We start from the raw sequence: 21,426 nt of genomic DNA on the forward strand, positions 1-21,426 counted from the left end.
TTCGATACCCCACAAGCCCTACTGGTACCACTTTGACTTTTAACCCAATTCATGACTCACATGACTGTCTCATGACTATGACCAGGAAGCAATTTTTAACTTGTCCCACGCGATTCCACTCATCGAGACCTTTAATTTGATACCTCACAAGCCCTAGTGGCACCACTTTGACTTTTAACCTAATCCATGACTCACATGACTGTCTCATGACTATGACCAGGAAGCGAATTTTACTTTGTGCCCCATGATTCCACTCATCGAGACCTTTTATTTGATACCTCACAAGCCCTAGTGGCACCATTTTGACTTTTAACCCAATCTATGACTCATATGACTGTCTCATGACTATGACCAGGAAGCAATTTTTAACTTGTCCCACGTGATTCCACTCATTAAGACCTTTAATTTGATACCTCACAAGCCCTAGTGACCTCACATTGCCTTTTAACCTAATCCATGACTCACATGACTGTCTCATGACTATGACCAGGAAGCGAATTTTACTTTGTGCCCCATGATTCCACTCATCGAGACCTTAAATTTGATACCTCACAAGCCGTAGTGGCCTCACATTGACTTTTTACCTAATCCATGACTCACATGACTGTCTCATGACTATGACCAGGAAGCGAATTTTACTTTGTGCCCCATGATTCCACTCATCGAGACCTTTAATTTGATACCTCACAAGCCCTAGTGGCACCATTTTGACTTTTAACCCAATTTATGCCTCATATGACTGTCTCATGACTATGACCAGGAAGCAATTTTTAACTTGTCCCACGTGATTCCACTCATTAAGACCTTTAATTTGATACCTCACAAGCCCTAGTGGCCTCACATTGACTGTTAACCCAATCAATGACTCACATAACTGTCTCATGACTATGACCAGGAAGCGAATTTTACTTTGTGCCCCATGATTCCCCTAATCGAGACCTTTAATTCGATACCCCACAAGCCCTACTGGCACCACTTTGACTTTTAACCCAATCTATGACTCACATGACTATCTCATGACTATGACCAGGAAGCAATTTTTAACTTGTCCCACGTGATTCAACTCATTAAGACCTTCAATTTGATACCTCACATGCCCTAATGACATCAATTTGACTTTACCCAGTCAATGACCAGTAATTAATTAATTAACCTAAATTTTACGTAATTAAAATGAACGTGCGTCGCCCGGACCCGGCCCCGGACTAGTCCAGGCTAGCGCGTCGGCTTGAAATGCGAAGGAGCCTGCAAAAAATACGCAGAAAATATCCCGAGCGCACGTTTGCGTGCGGCTCGTGAGGAGCACCGGGCGTCCTCCAGGTCGGCCTTCCTGAGCACTCTGCCAGGGAGTGATCTCGCGCGTGCAGTTATCCTGGCCAGTTGACATGCGTCTGCGGCTGAAGTGCGGAGCAGAGACGCCCAGTTCGCGATCCAGACGCCGAGTTCGCAAAGCCAGTTGCGGTGCGTTCTGGCACGTGCCAACGTGGTCCACTTTTGGACAAATGTGAAAGGCTGTGGACGCAATGATCCGGGCTTGCGCCATGGAGGTCTTTCAGCGGCAACTTAGGAAATTCAAATGGGGTGCAAAACACGAGTATCCAAGGAAGACACAGTGGCCGCCAGCTCTGCTGTTTCTGCAGCCTTGCACCACCTTCGAAGGCTGCGCCAATTTTTTATCAGTATGCGTCTTGAATTTCTGGCCTATCCTTCATATGACGTGCAAACGTTTTATATCAATTGGCATTGCTTGTTTCATGACTTTGGGTGCCGAGAGAGCATCTGGCCCAGCAAGAACTACAGATTTAGTATTTTTTACTAAGCCAGTCTACCTAGGGTTTTCTAATTCGTGCATCCTATATCACTACTACAGCTCAAACAAATGACCAACAGTTAAAGGTGGAGATGCCAAGTTGACTCCACACGCGCTGTCCCTGGATCAAACTTAATTTCATCCGGGCAGACAAGTCACAATGGTATTTGTTCTGCTCATTCTTTTTTATTTTTATAAACAGGGGGTCCCAGGTATCATGCACGAAGATTTAAAAAAGCTCAATGATAATACTCGAAGAAAACCTAGTGCATAATGTTTGCAATACTGTGGAGATGCGGATAGTAATTTTTTTTTCGTTAATGAGCGTGAAATAATTAATGGTAATTATTTTCTAACTCGAGAAGTACGGTCCTAATCACTAAAATGTCAGAGAGGCACCTGTTGGTACCCACGAGTGGAATTTAACTGCGGTATTTTCAGCAATAAAATATTTGCATACTAATTATTTATGACTGATAAAGATTGCCTGCGAAATATGAAAAATACCACATCACGGCGCTCCCGTGCACATCGTAAAGCAGAGCCCCGAAATAATTTCATTGAAAGCAACTGCTTCGCCTATCACCCGCCTAAAGAGACGACGCATCACGTTTATAATGACATGCATTGAATGAGCACTAACAGCAAGTTTCGCGGGGAAAGAAAACGTGGCGTTAAACAGCCGTGGACGATAACATGGTAGGACGGATTCAGGAGCCCGTATCTGTTGTATCTTGTCTTCGTCGAAGTATCTGTTGTATCTTGTCGTATCTTGACCGTATCTGTCGTATCTTGTCTTCATCGAAGTACCTTTTGTTTATTTTTGTTGCCGGCTATAAATTTTGCGGCTGCATATTACCCGCTCAGTCATACGTCCTTCGACAGCGGCATGACCAACGTCAGGTGCGATCACACACTGCCTGCTGTTCACCGCACACGGCTACCACAGAACAGGAAGGATTTCGACTTCCTCGTAGCTTGTACACGTGTTAATGCATAGGGAAGGAAGAGAATCCCCCACACCGCTTAAGAATCCAGTTGTCATGCCAAGCCCAAGCCAAAAATGGGGGTCTTCGAATAAATCCCCATGACTAAATGGCTTAACAGGTGCCGTTTCCTCTCTAGTATACTTAGAAACTCTGTGGCAGATAAGGCACGAACTGGGTCGTAATTCGTCTTTCTTTATTTTGTTTATTTTATTCTGGCCACCTCAGAGGAAGCCTGTGTGAAGGAATTGCTTTACATTGTGCGTAGGGCGCCGTGACGTGATATTTTGTGTGTATTGCGGATTTTATTTATCAGTCAGAATAAATGAGAACGCAATTAGTTTGTAGCTGAAACCACCGTAGTTAGATGCCCCTGGTGGGTACCAACAAGTGCCTCACTGACACTTTAGGGATTAAAAGAGTACTTATCGAGGACAGTACTTATCGAATGGATCATAATTAATCATGATTTATTATTCACTCTGATGAAAAACTTACTGTCCGCTTTTCCACAGTACTGCAAGCTTTGTCCAATGGGTTTTTCTTCGAGAAAAACCATTTCTATTTTTAAATCTTGCTGCATGATAGCTGGAACACCCTGTATATAAGCCTTGTCCGTGTGTCTAATTGATTTGACTCAAACACAGTCAGACACAATAACAAAGGTTCTTGTTGTACATTCTAACCAATAACTTCATTTTTTCTATTTGAAAGTTCAAATACAAATGTCTAAAGCAGCAACGCTGCACTTGGGCAACACAGTGTGGCGCATTAGATGGCTCCGTCATATTATCGACCACCCCTAAGTGTTTAATGTGCACCAAAGTTTGCACGCGTGTGCGTTATAGTGTTTCACCTCTACAAGAACAAATCCGCAGGGTCAGAGACTGAATCCGCTTCCTGAGGCTCAGCACGTATGGGCATGCAATGATATTTTATATCATTCCTGTACGAATGCAAGTGGAACCATGGATATTCATTACAGGAAAGCGAAGCGGTCCTTAGCCTTGTGACACAGTCACAACAACTTGAGCACCGACAATAAATGTTTCCTTCAAGTATTGCACGTCATGAATTATAATTTCCTCTTTTCCGCTGTAGGCAGTATACCTTAAACCGCTGTAAAAAACCCTCCCAGCCTAGAAATTCTATGGTGAATATTAGTTCATAGATGGAATTGCGCAAAGGGGCTTGGGGTGCGGCCTGACCCGGCGACCATTGCCGGTAATGCACTCCCTCACCAGAGCAGGATTGGCCACCCCGGTGTAGTAACGGCCACAACCTCCCATGAATACGCCAATTAACCCTCGGCCCCCAGTCCCCAACGGCTGCGAAGCAACTGACCACGGCGGCAGTCAGACCTGTGACGCAGCAGAGGGTGCCAAGAATCCCTGGATCCGGACAGGCCGCCAATGGAATCTGAACCTGGCAACGTTTAACGCGCGAACCTTATCTAGCGAAGAACGTCTAGAGGTGTTATTCGAGGAATTAGAGGGCATTAAATGGGATGTAATAGGGCTTAGCGAGGTTAGGAGGGCAGGCGAAGCCTTTACGGTGCTGAAAAATGAACACGTTCTATGTTACCGTGGTCTAGAGGACAGAACAGAACTGGAGTGGGATTTATAGTCAATAAAAGCATAGCCGGCAACATAGACGAATACTATAGCATTAACGAAAGGCACCAGACAGTTTCGGGACCTTTTCCTCCTACCTCGCCCACCCCTTCAAAGCCTCATCGCATCGCCTCGCAGCCGGTCTTGTAATTAGGCTCAGTAAGAGGTACAAGCTCAAGGTGGTGCAGGGTTACGCGCCACATCCAGCCTCGACGACCAAGTAGTGGAACGCTTCTATGAAGATGTGGAATCGGCAATAGCTAAAGTAAAAACACAGTATACCATAGTTATGGGGGACTTCAATTCTAAAGTCGGCAAGAATCAGGCTGGAGACAAGGCAGTTAAGAACTATGGTCTGAGCTGTAGAAATAGCGGGGGGGACCTACTAGTTGAGTTTGCACAACGGAATAACCTACGCATAATGAATACTTTCTTCTGTAAACGAGAGAGTTGGAAGTCGACCTGGAGGAGCCCGAATGGGGAGCACAAAAATGAAATAGACTTCATAATATGCGATAACCCTGGCGTCGTGCAGAATGTGAAAGTGCTCGGAAGGGTAAGGTGTAGTGACCACCGTATGGTAAGATCTCGAATTAAGCTAGATTTGAGGAGAGACCGCAACAATCTAGTACAAAAGAAGTCGATAAATGAGCTACCAGTAAGACGTAAAGTAGAAGAATTCAGGATCACGCTGCAGAACCGATATTCCGCCCTTAACGAGGAAGCCGAGCTTACAACACAGGAAGCCAGCGACAACCTTACACGCATTATCACGGAGTGTGCAGTAGAAGTCGGGGGCACTATGGCTAGACAGGATACTAGTAAACTTTCACAGGAGACGAAATATTTAATCAGGAAACGGCAAACCATGAGAATCTCTACCGCAGCTGACAGAATAGAACAAGCCGAGCTCTCGAAGTTAATCAATAAGCGTAAGACAGCTGACATACGGAAGTTTAATATGGCGAGGATCGAATACGCTGTAAAGAACGGAGGTAGCCTGCAAGCACTAAAGAGACGTCTTGGCGTGGGGAAAAATCAGGTGTACGCACTTAAGGATAAGCAAGGCAATGTCACCACAAATAGGGATAAAATAGTCACAGTGGCCGAGGAGTTCTATAGGGATCTGTACAGTAGCCGGGACATACAGGATAATGCCGAACGAGACAGTAGTTCAGCGAAGATAGACATCCCACCAGTAACAACTGAAGAAGTAAGGAAGGCTTTGAAAGAAATAAAAGGGGGCAAAGCACCTGGTTAGGATCAGATAGCAGCAGACCTCTTGAAGGATGGCGGAGAAAGTGTACTTGAAAAACTGGCAAACCTGTATACGCATTGCCTAATGAACGCAATGGTACCGGAATCTTGGAAGAACGCGAACATCATCCGAATCCATAGAAAGGCGACATGAAGGACTTGAAAAATTACAGGCCGATCAGCTTACTGTCAGTCGTCTACAAGGTATTTACCAAGGTAATCGCTAACCGAATCTCTGCAACCTTAGATTTCAGTCAACCTAAAGAACAAGCAGGGTTCCGTAAAGGTTATTCAACAATGGACCATATTCACACGATCAATCAGGGGATAGAGAAGTGCGCTAAGTATACTGAACCCCTATATATAGCCTTCATATATTATGAGAAAGCATTTGACTCGGTCGGAACTCTAGCAGTCATTCAGGCATTACGGAACCAGGGGGAACATGAGCATTATGTAAGAATACTAGAGGATATCTACAATGGGTCTACAGCTACCATCATCCACCATAGGGAGAGCAGTAAAATACCTATAAGGAAGGGTGTCATACAAGGAGACACAATCTCTCCAATGTTATTCACAGCATCCTTACAAGAAGTATCCACACCGTTGGATTGGGAACAGGTGGGAGTAAGGGTTAATGGAGAATACCTCAGTAACCTCAGATTTGCTGATGACGTTGCCTTGCTAAGTAACTCGGGGGACGAATTGCAAAGCATGCTTTCCGCACTGTGCGAACAGAGTAGAACCGTGGGCCTGAAAATTATTATGCAGCAAACCAAAGTAATGATCAATAACTTCGGGACAGCACAGCAGTTTGAGATAGGTGGCGTGGCAGTGGAAGTGGTAAGCGAATATATCTACTTAGGCCAAGTTGTGACCCGAGATCCCAACCATGAGGCAGAGATAATTAGAAGGATGAAATGGGGTGGGGTGCATATGGCAGACATTCTCAAATAATGAATAGCAGCCTACGATTGTCGCTGAAGAAGAAAGTGTATGACAGCTGCATCTTACCGGTACTCACCTACGGGGCAAAAACTTGGAGGCTGACTAAGAGGGTTCAACTTAAATTGAGAACGACTCAGCGGGCAATGGAGCGGAAAATGATAGGTGTAACATTAAGGGGCAAGAAGAGAGCGGAGTGGGTCAGGGAGGAAACTGGTGTTGAAGACATATTAGTAGAAATTAAGAAGAAGAAATGGACGTGGGCAGGGCATGTAATGCGAAGGCAAGATAACCGCTGGTCATTAAGGGTAACAGAGTGGATCCCTAGAGAAGGCAAGCGTTGCAGGGGGCGGCAGAAAGTTAGATGGGCAGATGAGATCAAGAAGTTTGCGGGGATAAATTGGTCACAGTTGGCACAGGACCGAGGTAATTGGAGAATAATGGGAGAGGCCTTTGCCCTGCAGTGGGCGTAGACAGGCTGGTGATGCTGATCATGATGAGTTCATTCAAGTAACATGAGGGCCATTTTTCTTCAAGTAAGTGAAGATACACGTCATCTATTTAACAGCTAACTATTCGCAAATGTATCCATGCCTAATCCCAAATCCCATTAGATATAGTCAAGCAGTTTTAGTTTGCGAGCATTGTATCCTTATAGTTAGTGCATAAAGACGTCCTTCAGGTAATAAAATTGGCCCGGCCTGCAACGCCATTTTTTCTGGTAAGGTGCTGCAAAGAAGCGGAAATCGCACTCACCTTTGTACTTGACCTGCCATACGAGTGCGGTCTCTGAGCGAAATAGTATTTCTTTCATAGAGAGAACTTCTTTTATTGATTCAAAATCATTCAGTATAATAACATCCTTCATCCCCATTCGAAGTCTGTGAAATAAAAGTACTTGTGTAAAAAATTACCAGGTTGAAAAACAATAAGTACATCACTCAGGTGTGAGAAGAAAATGTCGACGTCGCGTGAACCACGCAATTCAAAAATTTTCGATCACTGCCAGGTGAATATGGGCACATTTCACAATTTCCTCATCCCACATTTTCTGCGCTCTAAAGAAGTAAATAGCCCTTTACGAGGTTTCGTTGAGCTGGTTTGACAGAAGAGTTCTCTGCTGCGTGGTGACAATTTATTACACAATAAGCCTAGCCTGTCCCGACAATGTAGATTTCATAGGTGGGGAGTGACTTCAAGAGATTTTGGAAAGAGCAAATGATCGCTTGCGGTACTTTGCTGGTTGAGCACTGCGTAAGGCAGACTCATCACCAGCACGGGGCGGCCGTGCGTGATCTCCTCGTGGCAATATGTAGGCCTTCATACGCTTTCCATAATGTTTCTTGAACATAGCTGTTTAATGCATTTTCTCCGGTGGGTAAACAAAACCAGGCCAATGCCGGCGATGTCGCTTGAATAGCGTCAATCTCGACAACAATATTTGTAAGGAACGAGAATAATTGACAAATGTTTGCGAAAAGTTTCCATGTTATCTGCTGTATGTCAAACGATTGTAGTTTGCTTGGGTGCTTGGGGCCCCCTAGTCTAACTACTAGATGCGGCTGTTCACTACAAACGCAAAGTATTCAAGACTTTCAAAATGTGCAGGCGTGTCAGGGTCTGTTTTAAGTGACCGCACGATTCTTCAGCGGTTTAGAACAACATCAGCGTGCTGAAATGTGACAAGTTTTCCCGAAGGCCTCAGCAGTGCAAACCATAGCGCCATTTGCAACCAGTATTTTTTATTCTGAGAGTAGAAAGAACAGGTATGAATGAATTCAAAAACCTATCCCTCATTCAGATAGGGCTCGTTTCAGGCATGACTTTGTAAATTGGACCGTAAATAGCAGAGGCCTCACAGTGTAGCTTTAAAAAGCGCCAGATGTAGTGAAATCACCGATCTACCCATCATTCAGGTACAGGTCCTCGGTGTCATGCCTCTAGAGAGCAGTGTAAATTGCCGCGTCCTCACGGCGTGGCTCTAAAAAGTGCCATGTGTTGGCGATTTACAATGCTATTGTTGCAGTCACGCAGTAAACGCAAATGTCGACAATACTGCCTTATTAACTGGGTGGTTGTTTTTTTGTTTTCACACAGATATTAAATCCACCGCTTTCCCGGCACTAGACAGCGCAACACACTGATGCTCCCTTTTACCAGTTTTCTTGGTTTTATCGCGATATATGCGCTGTCAATCGAGCGCATTGTAGAGCTATCCCCTCAGCAGCCAACCGCCTAAATGACGCGTTACTGCCGCTAACACTGACACTCGCATGCAACTAAACCCCTGCATGCGAAGGCCGACCGTGTGCATAACGCAATGCCATTCTGCAACTATTACTTTCCAGTTGAGCTTCGGGGAATCTTATAGTATGTTCCAAGTTCTGGTAAACTGCTTTTGTTTATTTATAGCTAATCGCTGTAAACCTGCCGTAGGTTTGCTGGTGCGGGTGTTGTTTCCCACTTTTTTCTTTTTTTTTTTGGACGGGGGGGGGGGGGGGGGGGGGGGCTGGGAAGATGCGGGAAGAACACGAATAGTGGAATTGTTAAACTGCCCTCTGCATATAAAGTAATAAACACATCTGGGGCAACATTTGTGCACGCAAGATGAAGCAACAGCGGGTTGGCGTCGCACACACCGTGATCTACACAGAGAATTCTTAACAGGTACAAGAAGGCAGCGCAGCAGGTCGTAAGCAAGGGACACTAACAGCTTCGGAAAAGGTTAACGAAGTCGAAAGAGTCTGACTCTGAACATGAGTCCAGAAGGTAAGTAACCACTTTTATAATGACGAACCCCCCAGGCTATTTTCTGAAAGAGTAGAAGAGAATAATACCCAATAAGGCTTTTTATGAATTGATTGGAATTAAGTTTCGTGGACAAATATTTTTCAGGAAGACCATTAAAAATAGCTGTTGAAACATCTTAAACGGCTTTGACCACGCTAAACATAGAGCATCAAGTTAGGGAGGAGGAGAGGAATTACAAAACTTACAAAACAATTGTATTTGGTTACAAAAAAAGTACAACACTAGTACACTATCACCAGTAGTACTTGTACATACTGCTAGTACTAGCACTACTAGTACTGGCACTAGTACCAGTACTAGCACCACTTCAGCAGCATTTGCGGCTACGAGACCACTCCCCTGAATCACGTCTGCTCTGCTTGCAGCCTGTGTTGCTGACACGTCATCGTTTTATTCTGCTGCCTCGCCTGCCTCCGTGGTTTATTCCACGTGCGCCTCCGCCACTACCCCGCTAGTGTGCGCTTGAGCGTTGGCCCAAAAGACCCCTTCTGAGCCTGCGCTGGCTGCCGCCTGCTGCGCCTGCGCGGTTCTTCTCACCAGCAAGAGGGTTCCTAAAGGCGCGTCCACGGCAACTCCGGCTTCATTTGGCAGCAGCATTTGTGGCTACGAGACCACTCCTCTGAATCACGTCTGCTCTGTTTGCAGGTTGGTTGTGTCAATATTTAATCTGTTTTTTCTTGGCTAGTCACAACTGATGCTGCCCAGAGTTTTTAGGGGCGAAGCTCCTTAAGTCATGGGTCTGTCCATCCCTTGTGTCTCGTGGTACGTGACCGCCGCATGCTTTCGCAGATGTCGCAAAGTGGGCCGCGTTGCACGCGCAAGAACCGGCTGCAACCGGCAGCGCAAACTCGGCACCGGGAGCGCGAGCTTGTCTGTGTTCGCCAACGGAGGCGCGAGCGCACGTGCACTGCGAGGGGGAGATCACGCAAGAGATCACGCCACGAACGCAGGCAGTCGTTCTCGGAGATCGAATGAGACGCAAGGACCTTTGCTCATTTCCTCTCGTCTTGTTTGGGCACAAGTTCGCCCGAAATAAAAGTTCTTTCTTTACCGTTGTGTCCCATCCTACGTGACAAATTGTGGTGGAGTTGCGGGGTAGTCCTCGATGGCGCGGGGTCTTTCACCAGGTCTGGGCCTGGGAGCATTGACCCCGAAAATAAAAGTTGATTTGTACAATGTACGCACACAGTCTTACGTCTTTCTAATGATGTAATGGGCGAACTTTCACGGGAGAGTTACGGTTACCAATGATCTCCCCCTCTCGAGCTTCGCCCCACTTATCATCATTCATTCCGTGGATATGGCGTGATTTTTTTGCTTTCTTCTGTTTCATTTACTGTCTAGAAATGGCTAAAACTGCTGAGCTAGATGAGAAGATTGCAGCGCTGGAAGCGTTGCCCGAAGATAACCTGGAAGGGGTGATCGATGCACTTGCCGAGAAGTTTAAAACTAAGTTAGAAATCTTGGGGCTTGGTGAACAAGCTCAGCTCGCTGAGAGTGTTAGCTTCTTGAGCAAAGAGTATGACACAATGAAGGCCAACAGGCTGAGCTGATAGCGTCCAAAAACGAGCTTTTGGCATGCAACGCAGCCCTTCAAAAAAGGGTGGCCGAGCTAGAACAGTACTCCAGAATTAACATTGATTTTGATTGATTGTATGGTTTAACGCGCCGACGCAACGCAGGCGATGAGGCGCGCCGTAGTGGAGGGCTCCGGATTAATTTTGACCACCTGGGGATCTTTAACGTGCGCCGAAATATCGTACACACGGGCGTTTTTGCTTTTCGCCTCAATCAGAAAAGCGGCCGCCGCGGCCGGGAATCGAACCCGCGACCTCGTGCTCAGAAGCGCAACGCCTTAGCCACTGAGCCACCGCGACGGGTCTCCAGAATTAACAACATCGAGATTTAGAGAGTGCCTGTGACTGATGGCGAAGACTGCCATGATACCTTGCTGTGCATGGCGAACGCTATCCAGTGTCCTGTTGAGGCAGCTCGCATCGACGTAATACATTGTGTCCCCGCCATGTCAAAAAACCGGAACGAAAAAACCATCATCGTTCGCTTTTGCTCCCGTGAAAAGAAGATGACTTCCTTCGCAAGGCGCGGAAAGCAAAGCTGTGCACAAGCAACATCGGGTTCTCAGGGAAGACAGATGCACCTGTCTTCGTCAATGAGCATCTTACTTTCGAAAACAAGAAATTGTTTTCAAAGGCTGTGAGCGCTCAAGAAGGAACACTATTGGCAATTTCTGTGGACGGATAACTGTCGCATCAAGGCTCGCAAAACGGAGGACAGAAAAGTGTTTCGCATAGCGACTGAGCGCGACCTGAGAATTTTCACATAACCCAGAGTCCTGTACCCTCTCAGAACTGCCCCCACATTGCAACCGATGGCTTTGCTGTCCCCCAAGAAGTCAAATTTCGTGTTTCTGACAATAGGCACTCCCTAATTCAATTCAATGCACGAAGCCTTAAGAAAAACCTCGACACGATAGAAAGTTTTATAGATACGCTTAACCACTCCTTATTATGCATATACGTATCTAAAGCATGGCTATCTGAATCTGACAATAATATGTACAGTTTTCCGCGGTATCAAACAGAGTATGGCAATAGAATTTCGGATAGTCATGGAGGCACATCAGTTTTCATTTCCCCTAATATAACGTATACACGCAGTCATGATCTGTTGTTTACCACAAACATTTGTGAATCGGTGTGGATTAAAACAGATCGATCATTCCTTCTACACGGTACAAAGTTTGGCATTGGCTGCATTTATCGCTCCCCGTCATCTCCTTTCACTGAATTCTTGCTCAACCTAGGCACAATCCTATTCCAGCTATTACTTGAAAATAAAGAGGTTCTGTTACTAGGTGACACAAACATTAACTTACTGGACACCGAATCTAACTTGTACGCTGCGTACACCAACTGTTTTTCGGGATTTGGATTCGAATCTCTATAACATGCGGCTACAAGATGCGTGCGCAATGGTCCTCGCACGTTAAAAGACCATGCACTATCTAAAATATCACCCTAACCATTTTCAGCTGTTCTTGAAACAGATATCGCGGATCATTTCCCTGTTTTGCTTATTTTTGACGCTGACATACAACTGTACGCAACTCCCGCGTTACTTCTGTGTTTGACCCAGTTAGATTTAAAGAAACTGTCGCGGCAACCAACTGGTCTGTCATTAATTCGATATATGATACAGAGGAAGCACTGCAACGCTTTTCATGTGAATTCTTAAAAGCCGTTTCATTAATAACCACGACGGTTAAATGTAAAAAAAGATTCAGTGTTCTGCACAATCCATGGATGACTAAACGGCTGTTGTAAGCACACACAAAAAAAAGGGTAATCTGTACAAAAAAAACGAAGAGACAGCCCTTTAATTTCAATCTAGCCAAGCGGTACAAAAAATACCGCGGTCTCCTGAACATTCTCTTAAACAGGCAAAAAAACGGCAGTATGAAAATCAATTTTCTAAACACAAAAAATACCCCAAAAAACAATGAAATCTGATGAATACCTTCCTTAACACAGCTACAGGTAATGCCTCAATACCAAAAAGTACCCATAATAGAATAATCTTGACGGAAACCACTCACATTGCTAATGCATTTTGCGATTATTTTTCGTCCGTTCATAACAATACTCCCCAGTCCTTGAACGCACAACTTGGTTTGAGGCGTGCTAGCCAATCATTCTTTCAAATGCGGAGCATTTCTTAGGCCCGCGATGTCACTCGTCGATGTTGTCGGCGCCGTCCACACGCTCACTGCGCATGCGCGTCGCGTCGAGGCGCAGGTGCACGTCTCTCCCTGTATCCTCCTCGCTCTCAACAACAGCTGTGGCGGTGCGGGGGGAGCGCGTCTGTGCGCGCATGCGTCGTAGCTACCTGTGCGATGCGTCGCGCTCAACAGTAACGGCGGCAGGGCGTGTACACGTGATAACGGCATGGTGGGTGCGTGGAAAGTTCGCGCGCTTGTGTACGGAAGTGTGCGCATGCGCGTCTCTCCCCCGTACTCCTCTCCCTCGAACGCGGTCTGTGTGTATATAAGCGGCGCAGCGCGCATTCGGAATTCAGTCAAGGGCGTCTTTGCTTGGCTTTCGCTTGACTTGACGCTTTGCTTGACGGCACCAAGCAATAAAGACCGACTTTAACTTTACACCCTTTGCCTTCGCTTTCCTTCATTCAATAAATAAGAATAATAAAGACGAAATAACAATTAATCATTCCCAAACCGTACCCAATTACGCAACATTCACGCGATACCCCAACCACTCTGCGACGCATTTACTCGAGTTCCCCCGTGGGAAGATGCGGGCGGGTTTTTTTATTTCCAGTTAAAGCGGAAAAAGTGCTCTCTACGCTTGGTACGCTGAAAAACACCAGCCCAGGTCTAGATAATATTTCTATTCGTGATTTGAAGCTAGTTTCCGATTCAGTCGTAAATACACTCAGGCACATCATAAATCTTGTCTTTAGGTCTGGCACTTTTCCATCTTTTCTTAAGAAATCAAAAGTCGTACCAGTTTTGAAAAAAGGTGACTGGTTACAATACCCAATTACCACCCAATTTTTATTCTTTCTTGTCTAAGCAAAATAATCGAACCGATATTTGCAAACATCTGAACATCTATCTCAATAAATTTAATCTACTGAATCTATGTCAATCCGGTTTCAAGTCTGGACGTTCGACTAACCTAGCATTACTTTCCCTAACGAATTTCATTAAAAATCTATTGACTATGAAAATTTAGTCGGTTCCGTTTTTTGGACTTTACAAAGGCGTTTGACAAGATTAATCATAATACCTTTTTTTAAAAAATAGGAAGCTTGTAGCATAACAGGACCACCACTAATATTTTTGAAAATCTATTTACTTAACAGGCAATACCCTGTATATGTGGCTAATGCGTTTTCTGAAACTAGAACATTTAACAAAGGTGTACCCCAGGGGTCAATTTTAGGTCCTTTACTAATCTACTCTAAACTAATATAAACTAATTTTGTATATTACTAATCTTCCGGATTGCGTTAGTTCTTCCCATTGCGTCTTGAACGCGGATGATGCAACCATTTCTTCGTCTGATAAATCATTAATTTGTATCACCACATAGTTGAATGCAGTACTAATTAACGTTGTAAAGTGGTGCCATGACAACTATTTAGTGATTACTCTGAAAAAACTAAACTCATGGTCTCTATGTCTTATCAGTAAACCATAGCGTTTTTCCTGAATTAAAACTTGGACCTCATTTATTCACAACTTGCAACGATGTTACACTCTTTGGTATTCACCTCGACCCTCACCTTACATTTTCTTCTCATTTTTCTAATCTCAACCAGAAAACGGCGTTAGGCAAACGAGCTTTAATTAAAGGTCGCCGCTTTTTTCCTCACACAGCTTTATTATCTTTGTATTTTGCTTTCGTTCACAGCCATTTTCATTATGGCATTGTCTCATGGGGTATTGCATACTCTTCTCACGTTACATCTGTGCAACATGTTCAAACCCGAAGTATTTGCATCATAACATTTATTTCCTGTAGCTTCTCTGCCTCAGGGCTTCTGCGCCGGAATAACTTACTATCAATCAAAGTGCTACTTCACTATAACTTAGGAATGTTTTTCTACAAATTGCTGCATTGCAATCGTTCATATAACCTTATTGATGTCACTACTTTGCGCAGCAAAAGCGCCACTAACTGTTCACACTAATTTTGGGAAGAAACCCACTTGTTTTGCAGCTGTCACATTTTGGAATAACTTGACAATGGCTATTAAATCATGCCCGTCCCTACTTTGCTTTTAAAAAATCTCAGAGAATTTCTTTTGGTGTAGTAAATAACTTTTTTTTTGTTCTTAACTATTGCGTATTTTCCTGGTGTTCTCATGTGACTTTGTTTCCTATTTTCTTATTCACGAATTGATTGAACTGGTTCGTTTATTTGGTCCGGCTACCTGTTCGAATGTATTTATACGATAGGTTAATTTTCCTTGTCAGTGTATACTACGTACTTAACCGATGGGCTCTTGTGTCCATTTGCTGCTTTCATGCAATTATCGTATATATTGAAATCGAGGGTCCCCTTTCAGTCTTCTGACTCTGGGACACTCGTCTGCAAACCAATATATTTGTATTGCTTTCATGAAATAATATTTCACCTTAAAAAAAACAAGTGTAGTAGAGAACAGCTGCAGTACAATTCTCAATACAAATCAGGACAACTTGAAATGTCAGGTAGAACCGGAAAACAAGCCTTAATACGGTTCACTGGGCTAAAAAATCATATTACGCTACTGCAAGAATAAAAGCTTTGTAATGGCGACTTTCATTTTCGTGAAAATGTTATTTACCATGGTAGGTAATAACTGTTGAATTATCTATGTCCCGCAGTTTGTTGCCGCAAATTCTGGTTCTAAGGTTCTTGTGTGTGGGTTTTGTACAATATAATGCTTTGTTTTAACCCTGCACATATAATTAGTTAGTCGTGATTACTGCTTAAACTTAATTTAACAAAATAGCTTATAGTTATACACAGGAATACCTGGAACGATGTCAAAGAATCTGCAGTGTGTGTGAAATAAGAAAGGCTACAACAAAAACGAATAACCCATTTGTGGAAAACGTTTGAGCTTGTACACGTTTTCCTTCGTGGTAGTACTGCAAAAAATAATTACAAGTGAATAAAAGGCAAAAATAATAACTTCTACAATTGCATTTTGATGGATATTGTAAGATAAAAAGAGCACGGGTGTACAATGCCGATTGTTCTCCGCAGTTTGCTGGTATTTTATGTAATATTGTTATCCCACACCTTATTTTTTTATGGTATATAGTAAGTGCTTTAAAATACTATTCTACTTCGATTTCTGCATCTATAAATTTATTAACTTTGAGCTGCTGCTCACAATATTACTGAGAATATATCTCAAAACCTGTACTGTACTTTTTTCTCAAGTAATTGTTTTGTACTTCCACCCCGTAACGGCCCTCTTCTGAACTAACCGTATTAATAAATAAAATGAAATGAATGAAATGAATATAAAGTAGCTTGATTTATTGGTGCGGGGTTCCAGGATTGGAACATTAGTTTTACAGACATTTTTTCTTAGACAGTTATTAATTGTTAATTATTTAATTGCTCTTGTTGCACCAGAGCTATCTCTAAAGAAAAGACTGGTATCATCATCATAAAGAGCATACTTTGCAACTATGCATTATTTACTCCCTCATTAATGTAGAGTAAAAAATATAAAGCCGCTAAAATGATCCCTTGGGGAACACCTGATGTAACTAGCTTTACCTTCGAAAATTCATTTTCGATGATTAAAAATTGGCACGATGTTGCAAATCAGGAGAAATTAAAGCATGGGCTACGTCTCCCTCTAAATTTGAAGATGAATTTATTTCATTTTGTTTTACAACAAGAATGTGTACAATACAACGTTACAGAAGCAGTTCCTAGAGTCAGAAAACGGAGGGGGAAACTCTTGTTATTCATTAAAGAGACGAAAACACGCGTTATAAGCAGGCATATCAATCAGCCAAACGCAAAATAATGTCGGCAAGATAAATACGCTGTATCTGCAAGGATATAATATGGCATAATGGTTTAAACTGTAATGCCTAATGGTTTTAAGCTTTCGAGTAGAATATTGTGTTGGATAAGGTCAAATTCCTTACAAAAGTCCAGAAATCGCAGTACTATTTGCTCGACTTCAGAATATGCAGTAGGAATTATTTTTGAGCAAAAATAGCAAATTCTGTTCATTTCAGATGCGAGAGCCGTACTGAGCAGAACGTATGATTTTAAGACGATCGATAAATCATTATCGACGTTCTAGCGTGATTTTTCAAAGATTTCACAGAAAACAGGCAACATACAATTCGGGCGATACTGCCTCAAGGATTTTATACCTTGTTAAATACAGCTCTTACCCTTGCAATTTCTATGCTTTAGGAAAACGTCCGGATCACAAGCCTAAATTAATTATTATTGCCAGATATGAAATGAAAGCACTATATACCGGGCATTGGTATTTGTATGCTGGAACATCTATCCCTGTGCTACTATTAATTACCCGCAATCCTGGGATAATTTTTTTTTCCTTTCGCCAGTTTCAATGCGATTTTTTTAATTGGGAGAGTGCATACAGTTCTACCAAAATTTATTATCTTCTTTCAGGCAGTGGGCAGAAAAAAATCATTGAAAGCATTCGCCACTGTTCTACCTGTTGGCTCTTTACCATATTGTAGGATTTTTAAACCATTTCTTGCGAGTTACCAAGTAGTGACTTATGGGACTTCCGACCGTCGTTTTGAATGAGTCCGGCAGGTGAGATGAACAAGGTCATGAAATATTGTTCTCTTTTTTCGCTCGAAGCTATTTTGTCACGAAATTTCTATGTTGTATAAATTTCTTAGGGAATCAACTGATATAGTTCTGATAAACAGCATGGACAGCCTGTCCCGTTTCTGGTAATGAGGGCTAAATGGAGCTAGGTCAGTTATGGCCTTCGACAGTGCTTTACCATTCATATGTTTTTTTGGGGGAATGAGCGGACTATGCTGCATGGAATAAGGTGAGAAATTTGTCATATGCTGTATTTCGGTGGCTTTGCTGAGCACAACTAGTTTCTATGCTAGTTTTTAGTCGTGAGAAGACATGTATGTATTACAAATATCCCATTCTTTACAAACTGGGCTCAAAAGTAGCCTTGTACATCTTTAAAATGTGGATTTTATCTTCTCACCGGAAAAGCATTAGGTGTGTGTTCTTAGCGGCGTAGTTTCCAGCCTGCCCTGCTGGTCTATTGGAGTGTAGTGCAACCGTTTCAATCCACTACCCTGGGCTGCTACTACCCCTAGAACCGCAGCCGGCTTCGACCCGACACCACATTCAACTTCTGCAGAAACCAAAAAGAGGCTTGCCTGCTTTTCCTACTGACAGCTCCACGATGACCTAATGCAGTTATTAGCACTCTACGCTGCTCAAACATTCGACACTTACCTGAACACTGATCCGTATGTTTTCGCAAGCTCCATGCATTTACGGTAATCTAATAGGTTAGCTCTGTTGTGCAAATGTCCGAGTAGTGGGAGCCCCGACGGCCCAGGGGGAATTTTTTTTCCCGCTGGGAACTTTCGCACGTTCAGCAGAAGCCAGTACAAAATGCAAATAAATGCAAATAAAATGTATCGCCAATCCACCGTAGTGTCCTGGAAGAGGGAGTAATCACACAAAAAGTGATTAAAATGAGACTTTTGAGCAAGTTGTTATTTCATGGTTCGCGAGTAAAGCGTGAAACGTACACCAAGAACGAAGGACTACAGACACAAGCACTGCTTCCAACAAAAACGTTTTCTTAAAAACTCCCGTATATCCAGAAAAACGGCACACATCAGTTCAAATTTACACTCTACAGTGCATTTTCTGTCTTAGGTAGCGTACCACTTGCGCGTACATTCTGAGGATGTCACTTGCTCGACTAGCACGCGATGCATGACTTGCCGTTTCTCGTGTTCCTAACACTTCTCCTTCCCTCACCGGTGGTAAGTACGTTCATCGGGGCGAGAGAAATGGGTGAAGGGACCACGGCAAGCATTTTATGCGCCCCAGAATGTGCTGTTTTCGTTATCCTCTGTATATCCTGTAATATATTTTGTACACAAGGTGTGCGTAGCCTGCAGCCGAAGATTTTCTCGTCCCTCGCAGCGACAGGAGATGCTGCGGCGTGGTGCTGAACGTGGAGAAGAACTGAAGGAAAACATGCGGCTAAGAAAACCTCTCTTTCAGCGCAATGCATCACTGCAGCAATCTGTAGCTGACGCGGAACCACGCATTACAGACATGCAGCAGTATTCGCGTAACCGCAACATCGATATCAAAAGCATCCCGTTTGATAAAAATGAAAACCTCCCTGACCTCCAGAAAAAACTAGGAGATGTCATAGCAGAAGCAATAACCCCAGCTGACGTTGACGTGTGCCGTCATGTGCCCAGAAGGAATGAACGATGACCGAACGTTGGGGTCCAGTTTAGTTCACGAACGAAACGTAATGTGGCACAAGAAGAGGCGCGCAAGAAGTGTGTTAACATCTCCCAGCTCGGCCCTTCAGACGTATCTCCAATACACGTCAATGAACACTTGTACCCAAAGTGAAAATGCGGCTTGGTCAAGTAGTTACAAAGAAGCGTGAATAGGGCTGCAAGCACGCCTGCACAAAAGAATGAAAAATCTACGCCCGAACAAGAGACACAACGCGTTTCTTGCGTGTCACTTGTGCTCGCAAACTCAAGAAAATTCAGTAGGCTCTTGCTGAATAATTCCAGTGGCACCGTTACCCGGCGAACATGGCAGACAAAATATTTCGCAGTGATGATGTATCTAAACTTTATAAAATGAAGGAACCGTCAACTTCTTTCCTACACATAAACGTACAGCCTGCTCGTAACAAGGAACAAAACCGCAGTAATTTTATTTATTGTTTTCTTAACAAAGTTACAAATGTCTTGAAAGAAGCTAAACGCAGGTATATCAGTAATTTATTTGGTGCGAAAATCATGGAACGAAGCGACATTTTGTGGGAAAGCATCAACAGTGTTCTCGGGCGACAACAGGAGCATGTTCGAATCAAAGAACTTGCACTTATGGAACGCCGTCTGGGGAGCACTGGCTAACGCATTCAACAACTTTTTGTGTTTCTCTTGATAACTGGGCATAAAATCCGCAACTTTGTAAATGTATGCCATCCACAAACAGTAACAACGCCTTTTTATTACCAACACACTGTGCCGAAATCACCCGTACCTATATTTCTCTTCCAAATACTGCTTGGACTTTGACGACACACAGATTGGCCCAGTAAAGTATACTATAGATAATATAGATATAGATCTCGCATGAAAAAAGCAAACGTGGCTTTTCTGTTCAAGGGGGGAGACAAAAACAACTTATTCAATCATAGACGAATATCAGTTTCCCAAATTTTTTCAAAAGGAATAGACAGAGTAATAGAGGAAAGAACAACCTTGTTCTGTGAAAAGCACAGCGTAATAACAGCTTCACAGTTTGGTTTTCGCAAAGGCGTATCAAGCAAATCTGCACAGATATTTCCAAATTAAATAATTTTGCGTTCTGTGGAATAGGAGTTCTGAAAATTGGATGTTTATTGATTTTTCGAAGGCGTTCGACCGTATTCAGCACTTAACACTGGTAAATAAGCTAGACCACTATGGATTTAGAGGCGTATACCTAAACATAATAAAAAGTAACCTTTTATTTCGGTGCCACAAGGTGGTTATCGATAATGCAGTTTCCGAAATTAAACAAATCTGGTCGGGTGGACCACCAGGCAGCATTCTTTGGCCGTTAATATTATTTGTCTGTATACATGACGTAGTAAATGTTGACAGCTCTGTAAATTTTGTTATCTGCGCGATGACACGACTTTGTTCTGTTTTCTCGTATAATACAGGACTATTAACTAAAGCAAACAATATTCTAGCGACCCTTAACGAGTGCAGCATGCTTATTTCCTCGACTATCATCAGCACAAAGACAAAAACATTATGTTTACGGCCAGAAATCAGAACTGCAGTACGGGTGGTGACTTACTCATTGGTACATCGAAAATAGAGATGGTTTCTTATGTAAGAAGTTTGGGAATTATATTTGAAGCGCACCTTAATTGGACAAAATATACAGACATATTTACAAGCACGGATTGTGGGATTTCTTGTCAGGTTGCGATTTGTCCTCTCCACCCCCATTAAACTACTCATTTACAAGTCTATATTTCTTTCACACCTTAGCTACTCCTTCTTAGTTTGGGGAACACCGTGATTACTAACATTGCAAGGCTGGAATCATTACAGAAGAAAGTGGTGCGTACGATTTCTAATGCTGCGCATGACGCACATAGCCCACCTCTTTTTAAATCTCTGGGTGACCTCAAAATTCATCATCGCTACAACAAAACT

General features: G+C 43.3%; 1 protein-coding gene across 1 annotated transcript in view; it reads right to left on the reverse strand.

Moving 5' to 3' along the window:
• The window catches only part of LOC144141984 (cytochrome P450 2H2-like), a 69,385-nt gene that overhangs the window by 25,620 nt on the left and 22,339 nt on the right, over window positions 1-21,426 (reverse strand). The window contains exons 2-3 of the mRNA XM_077673415.1: window positions 18,455-18,663; window positions 7,371-7,495 (exon numbers count right to left, since the gene is read on the reverse strand). Of these exons, the coding sequence (XP_077529541.1) occupies window positions 7,371-7,495; window positions 18,455-18,663 (334 nt within the window). The remainder of the gene's footprint in view (window positions 1-7,370; window positions 7,496-18,454; window positions 18,664-21,426) is intronic.

Source organism: Haemaphysalis longicornis, unplaced genomic scaffold (assembly GCF_048455015.1).
Source record: "Haemaphysalis longicornis isolate Haplotype H1 unplaced genomic scaffold, Haemaphysalis longicornis Haplotype H1 scaffold_6, whole genome shotgun sequence".
Classification (NCBI taxonomy): domain Eukaryota; kingdom Metazoa; phylum Arthropoda; class Arachnida; order Ixodida; family Ixodidae; genus Haemaphysalis; species Haemaphysalis longicornis.